At 55.8% G+C, this 16,119-nt stretch overlaps 1 protein-coding gene across 1 annotated transcript; it reads right to left on the bottom strand.

The window, feature by feature from the left end:
- Positions 1 to 638: 638 nt before the first annotated feature.
- On the bottom strand, positions 639 to 14,996 carry NFKBIE (NFKB inhibitor epsilon). Its single transcript, XM_064651086.1, has 6 exons — positions 14,511 to 14,996; positions 4,062 to 4,164; positions 3,324 to 3,555; positions 3,064 to 3,152; positions 2,536 to 2,784; positions 639 to 2,236 (listed from the first exon to the last, which is right to left on the bottom strand). The coding sequence occupies exons 1-6, from the start codon at positions 14,855 to 14,857 to the stop codon at positions 2,171 to 2,173; spliced, it is 1,086 nt and encodes a 361-aa protein (XP_064507156.1). The 5' UTR covers positions 14,858 to 14,996; the 3' UTR covers positions 639 to 2,170.
- Between the last annotated feature and the right edge of the window lie 1,123 nt (positions 14,997 to 16,119).

The raw sequence follows: 16,119 nt of genomic DNA, 5'->3' as shown, positions 1-16,119 counted from the left end.
CCATCACAATGGACAAAAGCCAATCTCACATCACCCTTTCTGAAGAGGAATTCTTTCCAATGTCCAACCTAAACCTTCCCTGGCACAGCCTGAGGCTGTGTCTCTTGTCCTGCTGGTTACCTGGGAGAAGATGCTGACTTCCTTTCAGGTAGTTGTAGAGTGTGACAAGGTCAGCCCTGAGCCTCCTTTTCTCCAGAGTAAACAACCCCAGCTCCCTCAGCCGCTCCTCATAGGACTTGTGCTCCAGACTGTATATCAGCTCCATTGCCCTTCTCTGGACATGCTCCAGCACCTCAGTGTCCTTCTTGAAGTGAGGGGCCCAGAACTGGACACAGGACTCAAGGTGTGGCCTCACACATGCAGGGGGACGATCACTGCCCTAGTCCTGATGGCCATACTATTCCTGATTCAAGCCAGAAGCCCTCGAAACTGAACCCTACCAGGCTCCCCCTCCCTGCCCTGCCCCAGGCACACGCCACAGCTGCTTCCAGTGGCAGGCACTGTCTGGGCACTGTGGGGCAGGATGGGGGCCATGTCCACCCGGTCCCTGCAGCCCTGCACCCCCATCCCGGCCCCAGGCACGGCTACAGGGCCGGCTGCAGCCGTCAGATGGCCACCCAGTAATGGTTCACAAGACATCTTTTTAAAACAAATGGTTTTATTTTATAATAACAAAAGGTGCAAACATCACTTGTTTCTGCCTTTTTCCTTCGCTCCCAGCTGCAGCCCTGGCCCCACTATCCCACTCTGCCCTACAGCACCTGTCATTCCTGCTTTGGGCAACCCAGGAGTGCCTTATGTCCCCTGTGAAGGTGGCATTGAAGCAGCCGCACGGGTTTGCAGCAGAGTTGAGGCCCTGCCAGAAGGTGAGAGGCAAAGATTCAAAACAAACGCAATCCAGCCCAGGGCTGCTGAAGAGACCAGACCCTCCAGAGAAGCCTGGGGGGTGCCTGTGCTGCTTTTGTGGCAGCATTCCCTCACACGAAGGGAGGAAGAAGACAAAGGCTCGCTCCAGAGTATCTTGGGCAATTGCGTCATCCAGGATTTGTCCAAAACAACAGCAGCTGCTCCCAGGCAACAAGAGGGGAATTTCCCCGGCTGAGGTGGGGTCAGGCAGGCTCCATGCCTCCATTCCCACAGCACCTTTGGCTGCTGGTTTCATAATGCATCTCATGTGCATCACACGTGCTCCTCTGGCTGGAGAGGGGGCAAGGAAGGGTGGTGAGCTGAACAACAGAAAGGATGTTGCATGAAGATAATACTGCCATCTCGTCCACTTTCAGCCTGGGGGAATCTAAAACCCAAGGAAGACCCATGCCGTAACTTTTTAATACCCTTTCAAGCCAGGAGATTGGGCAGGATCTTTTGTCCTCTTTGCGAATGAGGAAACCACAGCATGATAAAGCAGCAAGATGTCAGGCACAACAGCAGAAGCAGGGATCCATAACCTGGTCTTCTGGCATTTCCTACAATCTTTCTTCAGCCCTGCAGCCTGACAGCACAGCATGGGAATAGAGCACCAGGCTGGGATCTCCCAGTCTTGGCCCTGAGCACTAGAAAGGCTCTGCAAGTGGGGAAGCCCCTGCGCTCCTACTCACCTTCTGTGGTGCAAAGGACCCGAGGGAGTGGGCAGACAGGGGAAACCCCTGCAGCCCTCATGTCCGTGGCCCCTGGTGTAATGCTCAGCCTCCTGATGCTGTGGGGGTGCAGGATGGGTTAGATCACATGAGACCTCTGGTGCCCACAGCAACAACAAACATTTATTAGTGAGTGTAGACTCTCCTCACCCCACACTTATTCTGATGGCGTTTGGGGGTGCCAGAGGATGCTCCATCCACCGAACAGTGTGAAAACAAGTCCTCTCCTGCTCCTTCCCTCTTTATGCTGGAGACCCCCACAAGTCAGGCCCATGGCCAGGAGGGGAAATTCAGTCCTGCTGCAGTGTACAGATACTGAAAGAAAAGCCTCCTCTGTGTAGTGCTCAAAATGCCACTTTCTTCTGTCTGGGAAGGCAGCCTGAGGCCAACAAAACTTTTCCAAAGAGCAGAGGGGCGGGGGAATAAGTCTCCCAGAGTGACTCTGCTCCTATGGAACTGCAGGCAGGCAAGGTTCCAGCAGGCAGCAGCACGGAGCAAGGAGGCAGCCCAATGGGCCAAAGGAGTCCAGCTGCTCATTCAGAGCACACAACAGGCTTCCCTGAGATCTTCAGGTCATCGAAGGGCAGCAAGGCGAGGAGCTGCAGAAGCCAAGGGTATGGACATGTAAGGATCGGGAGTTGTGTCTCTAGCAAGCTGGGGTAGGGGCCCAAACCTTTCCCCCACCCAGTACTGCGGTCGCCCACCTCCCTAGGGAAGTGCAAAGAAACCCTGTCTGGGCTTTCCCTAAGTCTTGAGGCAAAAGGCAGTTTTCCCACACACCCCCAGGGAAGGATGGGAACAGCAGCAAACTCCTCCTAGGAGCTCCCCCCAAACCATCCAACTCCTGCACCCCATGACCAGCTGTCAGAGCCACAGGCCTCCCCCCACAGAGACTCACATCATCATTGCCATCAGCCAGGTCCTGGGCTGTCTCATTCTCCATGTTCCTCAGCAGAGTGTCAGCCCCAGAGTGTGAGAGGATGGCGGCAATGGCAGCATCCTTGCGGCCCACAGCCAGGTGGAGCGGGGTGCAACCATTATACATCTGGGCATCCACATATGCCCCGTTGCGCAGCAGGAACTGGACGGCCTTGCGGTTATGGCACTCCACAGCCAGGTGCAAGGGGGTCTTCCCACTCGTGCCCTCCTGCAACCCGCAGATCACAAGGGTGTGGGTGCGGGGCCCCTCAGTTGGGCCCCACAGCACCCACCCGACACCCCATTGACAAGGTGCAGAGGGGGCAGTCCCCACCCTGACTGCTGTTATAGCACCCACAAGTCCCTCAAGGACCTTTACTCTCTGCTCTCTCAAAATTCAGTGCCTTCAAGCCTCACAGCAGTGCCTGCCCCAAGGCTGAAGGGAGTGCCCAAGGGAGAGACATACTGGCCCAGCCTTGCCAAAACATCAGACCATACCCAGTCTTACCCGAACATCGATGTTGGCACCACTTTCCAGCAGCAGAGACATCATTGGGATGTTCCCCTTCAAGGTGCTGATGTGGAGACAGGCCAAGCCTGTGATGGAGAGGCAGAAGAGAAAGCCACAGTCAGCCCGGACCACCCCATGGCACACCAATCATGGCTGCATGCTCGCTCTGCTGTGCTCCAGGATCCCTGCATACACAAGTCACGGTCTCTGCCCCAACCTGGCCACCAGCTCTGCACTGGGTTGACCCCAGGTCTCACCTTGCCAGTTCTGGAGCTGCAGGTCCTGGTGGTGCCTGTGGGGCTGAGCTGTGCCCTCCGGTGGGGCTGTGCTCTCCAGCAGCTGCTGGGCGCACTGCAGGTGCTGCTGCTCACAGGCCAGGTGCAGCGGGGTGTTGCCATTGCGGTCCTGCAGCCCGGGGTTCACTCCCTTGTGGATCAGTGCCTGGATCACGCGGGGCTGCTCCAGGTACACAGCAAGATGGAGCGGGGTCTGGAGAGAAAGTAGGAAAGGGGAGGACGCCCCACAGGACACCAGATGTGATGAGCCACACCAGTCTACAGGAGCCAGCCTGGCGGCACAGGCTGCCACGCAGGAGAGCCCCATCCCTGTCCTGAGGTTATGCGTGGCGGACACTGGGGGGCGTGCCAATGGTTTGCTGTCCCCTGCACCTCAGCTCAGGGATCACCCATGGGGACACATCTCACTCTCCCATCTACACTGCCATCCACATTCAAGCTGTGCCTGCTCCCACCCTCTGGGGTTGTCTGCAGTGTCCTGAGGCTTTGCAAAAGACCCTTCATCCCACAGTGCTGGGAGCTGTCACACCTCTCTCTCAGGGTGTCTCCACCACCCTTCTTCCCCTCCCTGCAAAGGAGCTGCTAATGTGGGAGCAGGTGGGGGGTCTGGGGGAAAGGGCAGATGGATTGGGTGTCTACCCAGGGAACTGCCTGCAGCATTTCCCTTCCTCCCATCTTCTGCCTATCACAACTGCATACCTGGAAAAGATCATTTTGTATCTCCAGCACCTCCCTGGGTAGCTGAGCAATGCAGCAGAGTGCTACAGCTGGGACACAGTGGATAATGGCCAGATGAACCAACCTATGGAAGGATAAAGGGGACAGGAGAAAACAAAAACAAAAAATGAGTCCCGAGTGCCATGCTCAGGAGTGGAGATCCTTCACTGCTGCATGAAGGAATAATCTCTCTGCCTCCTCCAATCCCCTTCCCACCAGCTCGGAGCTCCTCCATTCTGCCCTCTCCCTGGGGAAGCTCAGCAGAAGGCCAAGGCAGGAATATGGCCTGAGGCTCTCCAGGGCAGTCCTTCACTCTGATCCCCACAGGGAACAGACCCTCCTGACCCTGCTAAGCAATGCAGAGTCCTCCCTGGGACCTCACAGCACGCATGGGGCTTGGACCTGCCACTATGCAAAGCCAGGCCTCCAACTGGTGCAGGTCCAGAGCCTGGGATGTGTTTCCCAGAGCCCACGGGACAGGTTTGGCAGCTGTGGAGGAAGGTCTAGGCTCTGGCAGCTGCCCGGGGAATTCCAGTTCCCTACTTCCAGCTGTGCACTATACTTCTGCTTTCCCCTCCCTGAAGGCAAGCAGCCATAGCTGGGCAAGAGCCTGGTGCTAGTCCAAGATCACCTCTGTGGCACAGCCCCCATGCCACTTGATCTGCTGGTCCACACCGATTTCCTCTTCTCTCCCCCACATCCTTTCCTTCCAGCACAGTTGTGGCAGGGCTGGCATGCAGCTGCCAGCTTAGAGGGACACCAGAGGTGCAGCTGTCAGAGCTTGGTGGCCAGCAGGGAGCCCTAGTCCTCAGGACCATGGCCCTCACAGCCACGGGGTGGTTGGGCAGCCCGGAGTCCCACAGTCCAAGGAGAAGTTTTATTTCCAGCCGTCCCCTTCACAGTCAGAACAGAAGTGAGAGCACAATGGAGGCAGAGGCAAGAGGGAATTTCCAGTCTCCTCCGCCAACCTGCTGCACTTCCGGGCCCCCTGGCATCAGGCATCCTCCCACCACAGGGCAGCCCCTTTGGGGGCAACAGCTCCCACTCTGAAGAGCACGGCAGGCATGAGCTGAGCCTCCTGCCACCTCCTCACTGCTATGCTGGGGGCCCTGGGTAGCCTGTCTCTGGCAGGGATCAGCTCCAAACTAAAGGCTGGGCTCTAAGCAGCTTTGTATGAGGCAGGCAGGGCCAAGGGATGGAGGGTGAGAGCTGTGCCAGTCTTGGCAAGACAATCTGCTTGCTGGACAGCCCAGCTTTGCAATGCTACCTGCGTTGTGGGGGACAGAGAGCATCCCTCTATAGACAGGAGAGCAACACCTTAAGCATTGCAGAAAAAAAGAAGGGTTGGGGCTTCCTTCTCGCCAGTTGCAGTGAGGATTTGATTGTGCTGAGAAGCTCAGAGGCCAGTCCCCAAAAATGTCCTTTATTCACCTCCTTCCAAGTGCTGCTCAAAGGCCAAGCCAGCACCTGGAACCCCAGGGACCTTCAGCTAAGCCCCAGTTTTGACGGCAAAACAAGTTTCTCTCCACCTTGCTGCCAGGAGAGAGGCTGTATCCAACAGGAGAGGCTTTGTCCCCAGGGAAGCCCCAGGTCATGCTGCAGCAGGGAATTCCCCACTGGAAGGAGAGGCCACCCACCCACATTTGCCTCTGCACAGCCATGGGGTGCCCCCTCACCGGCAGCACTCCCAGGGCAGGGGAGGGGGCTTCGAGCAGGGGCCATGCAGCCCCACGGACAAGGTCTGACCACCCACGGGGGACTGTGGGGCAGAGGCACAGCCAAGGGGCCCAGGCCAGGAGCAAGGGGACCAGCTGCAAGAATACTCCTCCCCTCATCAGGCTTTCACTGACCCTAGCCTGGGTATGATCCAAAAGGGAGATTCCCTGCTTGGTTTTGCATCAGGTCCTCAGTCCCTGTGGCAGCACCTGTGCTGCAGTGTCCTTTGCCCACTTGCAGGGACAGCCCCTGTTTCTCCAAACCCGCTCCCAGGCACCACATGCAGAAGGAGGCCACAGGATCTGCCTTTTACAGGTATGGCAGAGATAAGACTGTTCAGACAGGGGACTTTCCGAGGCAATTCAGCTTGAACTTTAAACCGCTGCTGCTTTCACTTTCCAGAGCTACTCTGGGCTCCCAGGGGAGAAAGCAGTGCCCAGGGTTGTGTTCCACATCAGCCAGCCCTTGTACCCCAGGAATCCCCCCAGCCCCTCTGCCACTACCCACGCCACACCACACTGTCACGTGGGGACAAGTGGGGCAGTCACCCTGGGGAGGTGGTGGAAACCCCCAGCAGCCCTCTGTCACTGCCGGCACCTCACTCTTCCCAGCTTGGATGCCTCCGCAGCTCAACAAGGCGGTGCAGTTGCTCGGGTCTGAGCTGACACCGAGCAAGTTTGGGCATCCATGGCGCAGAGGTGATGGGGGTGACCATCTCCACCTGGTCAGAGCTCAAGCTTTCATCTTGCAGCTGAGATGTGCCTGCTTTGAAGGATTGTTTTCTCCCCTCCCCCGTCCTTCTCCACCCGCCGTGCAGCCTCCTCCTGCACTCTCATTTCTGCATTCGTTCCCGCCTTTCCTCATTGCCAGCCCTCAACTTCCTGAAATGGCTGCAAGAACCTTGAGCTACCCAGATTAATCATGGCAAGGCCAGCGGGCTGGGATGAGCCCACCAAGAGCACGTGTGCACTGAGGCACCCTGTGCCATGGGCTGCGATGCCAACCAGCAATTGGGATTGTCTCCTGCTAACCCAGGAAACCTCCTACACTGAGGAGACCTGAGGCACAGGCATCATTCCAGTCTCCATTTCTTCTGGCCAAGGCAACAAGGACAACTCTCTGTGCCATGGCAGCCACTGACAGGCTGCTGCTCCGTGCTGAGCCCCAGAGCCAGGGCGTGGCGATGGAGATACCCGCTCGCTGCCAGACACCGCTCCTCACCCAGCCACGGCCGCGTCCTTTTGCCAGAACAAGCCCTACACCCAGCCATGCTCAGACTCTTGCCCTTCCCTGGCCTGCCTGCACGCCTCTCCTCTGCCTCCCTCTGACTGCTCCCTCCCTACGCTCCTCCCTGCAGTTCTCCTGGCTGCAGCTCAGGGGGGTGGGTGCCCAGCGGGAACTTTCAGGAAGGGCAACAGGGAGTTTTAGAAACGGTAAGGGATGGAGGAGCTGTGGGCAGGGGAAACGTGGCAGCAGTACAGACTGCTGGGTTCATTCTCAGCTTTTCCACTTGCTCACCAGCTCCATCCTGGCACAAAAGGATTCAGCACTCTGAATCACAAAGGTCCCATGGGCACAGGACATTCCTGGCACAAAGTGATCTAGCTGTCATCAGAGAGATAACAACCCTGGAGCAGAGAGGTTGGGGCTATCCCTGGGGATGTCCCTTGGTCTGAACACATCACGCCCAAACTGGTCCTAGTTTAGGCACAGGAGAGCATCCATTTCCACAGTGCTGTCCATCTCCAGCTTCTGAGTGACCTCAAGTGTCAGGCAGGAAAGTTTCCACACGAGGACTGGAGGCAGGAGAACAGGGTAAGGGTGATACCCAGCTCTGACACACAAGCAGAACTGATAAAGTCCCACCAGTTCTCTGACTATCCTTCTCCATCTCTCTAGGAAAGGGTCTGACAATGCAGATCCCCCCATCTGTAGAGTAAGACACCTCATTCTCAAAGCAGCCTCTCCCTTCACCATCTCACTCCAGAACCACCTAAGACACAGGATCCAGTATTCAGTTGAATTTGCTTTGACAAATTTTTCTCCCTCTCTAGATAAGGTCCTGGTCTGCAGGAACAGTTCGCTCCCAGCTCCTTATTTTGGCTGAGTGGAGCATTAGGAAATCATGCAAACAATTCACACAAGAGAAACTTGTTCAGTAGAGGAAATGGCCCCAGCAGCAATAGAGGGGAGGAAAACAGCAGGGGAATTCCATGCTTACCCTGCTCTCCTGTTCCAGGCCTGTAACCTGCACTGCTAACCGCTTCCTCAGCCATCAGCATGAACCTCTGCCAGCAGGCTCAGCAAGCACAGCTCCATCCTGCCCTGCAGCCCTGAGCCAGCCCAGCCTGGCTCCCTTCCTCCCCACATACCCAGAGCGATGCTGCCCTGCTCCATAAAGCTGTTCCATCTGCCCTCTGGCAGCTCCAAAGGACCAGTGGATCCCAGCTGGCTGTGGACTCATTGGCATATCCTGTGTTCCTGCCCTGGGTCTCTTGTTCTGCAGGTTTCTTCTCCCCTTCCCTGGGAAGGGCACACCTTGAATTTGAGTGGAGGGTGGATGGGATGGGACTTGAAGGAGGTTGTGGCTAGGGGGATGCAAAGCCCCTTCAGCCACAGTGGGTTCAGCATTCCTGATCTTCAGTCTGGGCAGCAGCTGCTTCCCAGACTGCTGCTCCTGGGGCCAGAGGGAGAGGTGAGCAGAGGAGACAGCCTCACCTTCCCTGGGGTGCTCTGCAGAGGGTTTGGTCTGGGTGCTTGCAGATGAAGGGTGCTGGAGGCTGACTGGCAGGAGAGGCATTGTGCGAGGGCTGTGAGCACCTCATTTTTTCAGTGAGGTGGGGAGGAAAGGGAGGAAGATGGGGAGATGAAGGTGCTCCGACAGCACCCCTGGCCTCACACCCTCTAGACTCTGCACCAACACATTTGAGAATTTTGCTCCATTTCTGAGCAGATGGTGGGTCTGGGATTGCAGAAGCACTAAACATCAGATGCATGTGGATTTTTCCCTTCAAAACAAGGGGTCTGTCCCGCACTACCATCAGTGCATGGATGGGCCAAGCCAGAAAGCAGGTCAGCTCATACTAGCAGGGGCCAGTCAAGGTCCAAGAAGCAAGATCAACAATTGTAATGAAAGCAGCAAACATCCCAAAAGGTCCATTGACCATTTCAAACGGAACAAACTCCCACTCTCACTCATTAGGAGGCAAATACGTTCTACAGTTTCTGTATACATAGAGATATCTTGAGGTCAGAACAGCCTCTTACAAGAGGACAGTGCCTGGACTTTGCCAGAGCCTGCACAACACACCCTAGCAATCATTTATAGCCCTGCACGTATCCTTATTGCCTCAGGATTTTCTCTTAATGAGGCATGAGCCGGGAGTCTAGGATACCTCAGAGCCCCCCTTCAGCCCTGTATCTGCCCCAGTCAGAGGGGCTTCCCAACTCTGTGACACAGAGAGCATCCCACGCAGCTCACTGAGAGACACCCTGTAACCACACTCAGAGCTCGGACCCCACAGCCTCTCCTCCTACACAGTCACATCTGACTCCTCGTTTATCCACATTATACTAAAAAAAAACCCAAACCCAAACCAACAAAAAAATGAAAATTTCTTTGTTAATTTAGCTGAGCTCAACCCTTTCCCAACAGCGGCCAAGCTGCCTCCAAAGTGCAAGGACTTGAAGTCCTTCCCACCTCGGCTGATCTGTTACAGCCAGGCATCAGGCTTCTGCATCCCGGGACATGGAAATTTCCAGCCATTCTTTCCCTTCCCCTGTGCTGTGTCTCCCCTTAGCTCCAAGGCAAACCTAGGCAGGTGGAAAGTCTGAAGAAACTTCCTCCAGGCCAGGCTGAAGTCATCCAAACAGAGAAAAAACCTCTTCTTGCATGCACAGTCTCAGAAGGCTGCCAGGACTTACCCACTTTACGCCAAGGCTGTATGTGTGTGACCCCTGCGGCAGCCAGCAACTTCTGGGTAATCCTGTGGGATGCTCCAGAGCTTTCTGCCCTTGCTTGGAGGAACATCAAGCCCCCCCCTCAGGAGTTTACCAAACTCCTGAGCACACACAGAGGAAGAGCCAAGAATCCAGGGACAGGGAGCTGGACACAGGAAGTTCTCTTGTCCCTCCTGCCAGACCCATGTTAGGACTCACTTTCTTTTCTGCTCCACAATGGTAGCATGCTAGGAAGCAACTAGGGATGGACTTGAATGGACTTGAATCCTGACGATCAAGGAAGGAGGTTTCTTTCCAAAGCCCCTCTGGTAAAACCAAGAGCATCCCCACTTCCCATTAACTATGGCCACCTCACTGCTGGGCAGCCAGCAACAGCCCAGCCCGGACAAGCAGGGGGACTCCCAGCCTGACCAGCAACCAGGTGCGCTCTCTGCACTGGACTTCTTTAATCCTGAGTCTCTCCAGTCCTCTGCTTCTTTTTCCTTCTTTCACAGTAATTACCCCTTGTTGTCACACACTGAGCATTCCCCCACTTACACACACTGGGATCCAGGGCTACAGGGGTTCAGCAACAACCCTGCTCGGCAGGGGAAGCACCAAGCAAGCAGCCACACTGGAGCAGACAGCCTGAATGGGGACAACCTCTGTTCCCCTGCTCAAGGAATATCTCTGGCACAGGGCTCCATGAGTTGGGAGGGTTAAGACTGGCACACGCTGGTGTGTGGTTAGAAGTGGCCCCTCAAGATGAGCCTTCGTGCTCAATGGCTACCCAAGCAGGCAAGGGCTCAGCAGAGAAGGCCCCTTCGCTACCATGATGTGGAGAAGAGCTCAGAACATCACCTCCCATGGGGACCCAATTTTACTCGATTAACCGTCCCCAACCCCTTGTTAAGGCATCTGAGCCCGCGAGTCACTGGCACGTGATTTCTTATCAGCAGACAGAGCAGCACTTGTCTCTGGTGGAAGGAGGAAGTCAAGCTTCCTCTGCTCCCCTCCCTCCAAGAAACATGTGCCCGACCAAAACCACTTGGTCCCATTTTCCATCTGAAGGAGGCTCTGGTCTCTCTCCGGTGATTGAGCTGGGGTCCCCTGACCTTCACCCCCACAGAAGTACTGCGCTGCTTTGCATACAGAGCCCCGTGCAGAAGAGAGTCACCCTCCTGCGGGGGCGCAGCCCCCAGCCTTTCCATCACCGCGGCATCAGGTACCAACGGCATAAATTGGCGTGTGGCCCAAGGACCAGCATGGGCACCAAGGAAAACACATTTTTAAGTTTAAGATAGTCCTAGAGAGAGGAAACTCTGCTTAATTTCACACACCAATGAATCAACTCTGCCTCTCCAGAGCTGGCAGAGGCTGACATAAGCCCAACCAGGGAGGTTTTCCCTTGTGCTGGAACACAACAGGTGATCCCATCACATCCCATTTCACCTTGAAGGTGCTGGTCCAACAGGCAGCCCTTTTCCAGGATGCTGGACTTGTGCATCTGCCTGTTGAGGCTGGGAAAGAGGGTGTTTCCTTAGTGAATCCTAAAAAAGGTTGAGGTGGTTCAGAGGTTGGAGCTGCCTGAAGCCTGCTCAGAGCTAGCCATGTCTACAGCTGGAAAGCCCCTCTCTTCACTTCCATGTAGAGCAGTCCCATTGGGACCCAATTCAGCAGAAAAAGAGCTTGTTTACATGGAAGAGGTGGATACTTGGAGGAGTATTGGGTCACAAGGAAAAGACGGATGCTTGGAGGAGACCATTTGAGCTTGAGTGCACAGGGTTTGTTCTCTATCTGGCCACGGAATAAGCAAGATACATATCACTGCCCTAAGTGCTCCTACCATCTTCTGCCCCATTCCTCATCCTTGACCTCTGCTGCCCTGTCAGCTCAGCCACTCTCTCTCGAGGACTGATGTCCCTGTGACTGATTACTGCAGCTCTGACTTCCCGGAGGTGGAGGGGCTGCCAGTGGTACTGAGGAGTCATGGGGGGGACAACATCTGGGCAAATAATTCTTGGAAGACAGCACCCACATATTTCACTGGCCATCACACCCCCTTCTTCCCTCTTGGCCACTTCCTTCTTGCCAAAGCTAGACTCCTAATTCTGAGCACAGAAAGAGCCAGTTTTAGGTTCATTGCTTCATCCCATCTGGGTTGACGCTCCTCTCCTGTGAAGGCAGGCAGGGAGGCAGCCAGGGAGGATCCTGCTGACGCTCCAACCACCCAAGCACACGTTCCTCACCTCTGCTTCCACCTCCTGTACTTCCCCCACAAGGGCCAGACAGACAAACACAGGCACACCTCAGGATGGCACAGATGGGTGAGCCTGAGTGAGCTATGGATAGTGAAGATTTCTGTCAGATGGAGAGCCAAGACTTTTGCCAGCTCCCTTTGTGCAAGCCCAGTGCTCCTCTCCCCTTGGTACCAGCCAGGGCATCTGGGGAAACAAGAACTACTTAGCCAAAACCCCTGAACTTTTTGTATTTTCAGAATTACAATTACAGTAAAGTGTTGTTGCCTAAGTCTTCTGAAATATAATGACAGTATGATTTTAATTCTCTGCCTGGAGCTGTTTTGTGGCAGACAAAAAAAAGCACACAAGGAAATGTGCTCCTGACAGAGATGAAAAGAAGAAAAGAAGTCGATGGGTTTGTCTGGCCAGATGAAAGGGATGTAACCTGTGCCCATCTGATCCCTTCCCTCTGGGGACCTTCTGTCACTGGATGAGCAATTGCTCCATAGACTTTACTATCAGCCCTGACTGTTTTCACAGACAATAACAGCAGCAGTTCAATGAGTTGCTGGGTGCTCACAGTTCCCAGTTGCATCGACCTGAGTTGAGGATGTTCAGCACTTCTAAATATAAATGCCACCTACCTCTACCACAGGGTCAGAAGGAGAGACAAGAATAGCAGAGCCTCACCACAGCCTCACCATTCTAACCACAAGAATAGGTTTGGTTTTTTCCCCAGCAATGGAAGCAGATCCCAGGAAAGCAATCTCCTGTGTGGACACGGCCAGTCCGGAGCTGTATGAGCTGTACCACCAGCAGATGTTTTGCTCCCACCCTCACTTTTTACAGATTTCCTGTTCTGTGAGTGAGAGAAAACAGAAGAGTAACGGCAACCGTTTGGGGACCTCTCCGAGAGCCTCTCCTGCCTACAGAAACCAAGACACCACTGATTAATGTTTCCCTAGTTAATAAGATGTTTGCATTAGGTCTCTCCAAGCAAGTCTGACAGGCAAAGGGCTCAGCTCCCAAACAAGATAGCCCCAAGCAGTAAAAGCATCTTCATGTGCATTGCAGCTGCATCTACGGGGCTCACTAAAATAACAGTGAGTGAGGAGCCCTGGGCACACCACGGTAGACAAGCCCGGGGGGCTTTCTGAAGCCTTACTTCCACAGCTCTGATGAAAAGACCCGTGGCTCTCTCAGTGGGCACCTTGGCTCTAGCCTCAGAGCTGGGAAAACTAGTGCAGCTGCTCTATGCTGAGGAGCCCCAGAACGAGCCCATAGATAGGACAGGACTAGAAAGTCTGGCTGGGGAATGTGGGAGGTTGGGTTTAGTCTAACCTTGCATGCCATGAGACTTCCAGCCAATCCTCAGAGCAGATCCCACAGTAAGCATTAATGAACTAATTAGCAAAAGCACAGACTCCTTCCTAACTGGGAAGTAAACACACAGGCTGTCTCCCAGCCCATCTTCAGCTTCAATCCAGATGTGGTCTGCCAGGCAAGGACAGAGCCTTCTTGCTGCCACTACTGAAGACATTTCCTTGCTCATATCAGTGCCTCTTAGTTTCTCTTCCTCTTGCACCATTACTCAGTATTAAACTCCAGCCTGGGTTTGGGGCAAAGCTTTGCCCTCGACTGTGAGAACTTTCACTCATACTCTGTGTGTACACTCATGATGACAACCTTCCATCGAGGGAATGTACAGTGGGAAAAAACACTGTGTTTAGGTGAAGGCAGTTACCAGAAGCCAAACCAAATAACTCTGGCATGATGCCTTTGCGCTTGAGAGGTCATTACGGATATGGGAAGCCCCCCCTCATTAAGAGAAACACTTGTCTCCCTCACAGAGGCTCACGAGGGCAGCCCCATACTGGGATGTGCATCTCAACTGTGCCAAAAGCTGCGGCTCTGGCAGCAGGTTGGCAAAGCAAGGCAATTCCCACCTGAGAACAAACTGTTCTTGGGTTGCTGGGTTGAGCAGCATCTAACACAGCCATCCCAAGGTCTTGCCTTGCATAGCCAACCTTGTTTCAGATCTTGCTTACGTGCCATCTCATGCAGCCAAGCCTTACTGTGGAGGAAACATTGAATTCCCTAGGTAAGAGCCAGTGAGGCGCTTGATTTGCTCCCTCTGCTCTTCTAGTTGCCAGCAGCCCCATAGCAAGCGGAAGCTAGCTTCCTAAGGTGGGTCCATTCTGTGCCATGTAACCTGGGGTACATCCTTCTCTGCTCACTCTGTAGGACTCGGCTCAGATGCCCCTCAGGCGGGTGAGAGGATCACCAACGCAAACCTACAGCGGGGTGCCAAGCATCCATGCACAGCAAGGCATGGCGGGAGGCTCTCAGGACAGGGATCTGGGGAGTCACCCACAGCCCGGCTGAACGGATGCTCCTCGGGGGAGGGATGAGGAGCACGGCAGGTTCTGCCTGGCTTATCTCTAGGCACCAGCTCCCCGCCGCCAGCCGGCTGCGAGGGGCCAGGCCCCGGGGCTGGGGGGAGCCGGCACTCGTAGCTCCCCCGGGGGTCACTCACGTGTCTCCGTCCTCCGACAGGTAGGTGAGCGCGTCCAGCTGCTGCCGGCTGAGCCCCTCGGCCGGCGGCGACGGCTCCTCGGGACGGCTCCCCGGAACGCCCGGCAGCCCGGGCAGAGCCTCAGGAAGGGCGCCGGAGCCGTAGCTGGAGTCCAGCCGCTCCTCGGCGGCGGCGGTGGTCTCGGCGAGGGTCTCGGTGAGGGTCTCAGGGGCGGCCTCGGGGGCGGCGGGGGTCTCCTTGCCGCCCGGCAGCGAGCGCAGCGACTCGATGCCCGAGTCGCACTGCCCGTCCTCTCCCTCCCAGGCCGCCGCTTCCTTGCGGCACTCGCCGCCCGCCGCCCGCGACATGGCTCAGTGCCCGCCGTCCGCCCGCCCCGGCCCGGGTCCCGGTCCCGGCCCCGCTCCCGGCGCCGGGGGGCTCATGGCCGGAAAACCATCGAGTGGCGGCCGGCGCACAGTCCAAGGCGCCGTAGCTCCACCTCCTCCTCCTCCTTCTCCTCCTCCTTCCCCTGCCCGCACTGACTCAGCCGCGCCCGGCCCCGCCTGCCCGGGATTCCCCTCGCCGCCGCCCCGCCGCGCTGCCCCGGCACCTCCCGGCACAACGAGAGGCTGTCTCGCCCCGCCCGCTTTGTCCAGGGAGGGCGCAGAGGCAGCAGGAGGGAGAAACCCACCCGTGGGCACGGAACGCGTGGGCACGGAAGGGCGGGCCGGGGCGCGCAGGAGAGGGAGGTGGCCACGCTGCACTTCCCGAAGCCGGGCAGTACGTGCCGGTGTGCCCGGGGCCTGCCTCCTGCCCCTGCCCTGTTGGCTTGGGTTCTTTATATAGCAGGCAGGTTTGCCAGGGGTGGAAGAGGGACCTCGTCAAACTAGGCGGTGTGTGGGTGAGGATGCTGTTGCATGTGCAGGTGCTGACTGAAGCCGCAGGCTCTGTGGGAAACGATATGGTGGATGTCACTTACTGGTAGCAGAGATAGGTGTGAACAAGAAGTTTGCTTTTCCCACGTGCGTGGATTAAACCGTTTCACCCACCAAGACACTTTCTCATCTGTCCTGCCTGTAGAAGCAAAGGGAGGTCACTGCAGTTGGCTATACAAGCCTTTTGGTCCAGCCCCTTCCCACCACCTTTCTGTATTGCAAATAGAAAGCCCAAAGCCCAGAGTGGCTGCCAGGCCTCACGCAAGAGCAGCCAAGACACAGAAATAAAAGCTGAAAATAGAAGTCAAATGAAGGCCCAGCTCACTGCCTGTGAATGGTTGACCAGCCTGCATTTCAGTGCTCTCCTTCTAAAGCCAAAACTATCCAGTAGTGTTCCTCATGGATCTGCATAGACATCATCTAGTTACTTTCCAGTGTCCCAAGCAGTGGGCTTTCCTCAAAGGACAACCTAGATAGCTCTGAACACAGCTGATACTTTAAAATCAATTTCACTTTTTGCTTTAATTGCTTGAGGTGACTTTCCGTCTCTGCAGGGTGCCCATCTTTCCAGTTCATCCCAGCAGGAGGGGAACAATCTCCTGCAGGGAAGCTCACCTGGGAAGAACTTGGTGATGGGTACTGGTTGGGCTCGCACAAACCACATGCAAAGCACCAATGATTTCCCTTTCCCACAC

This window comes from Pseudopipra pipra, chromosome 3, assembly GCF_036250125.1.
Source record: "Pseudopipra pipra isolate bDixPip1 chromosome 3, bDixPip1.hap1, whole genome shotgun sequence".
NCBI lineage: Eukaryota > Metazoa > Chordata > Aves > Passeriformes > Pipridae > Pseudopipra > Pseudopipra pipra.
Note: the sequence above shows the minus strand (reverse complement) of the source record. Positions and strands in the feature narration are given on the sequence as shown.

Coding starts and splice junctions, on each gene's coding strand:
- NFKBIE (XM_064651086.1), bottom strand. CDS start 14,857: ATGTCGCGGGCGGCGGGCGGCGAGTGCCGCAAGGAAGCGGCGGCCTGG. Junction 3,153..3,323: donor GCAGCTCCAGAACTGGCAAG/GTGAGACCTGGG, acceptor TCTCCATCACAG/GCTTGGCCTGTCTCCACATC. Junction 2,785..3,063: donor GTGCCAACATCGATGTTCGG/GTAAGACTGGGT, acceptor TGCGGGTTGCAG/GAGGGCACGAGTGGGAAGAC.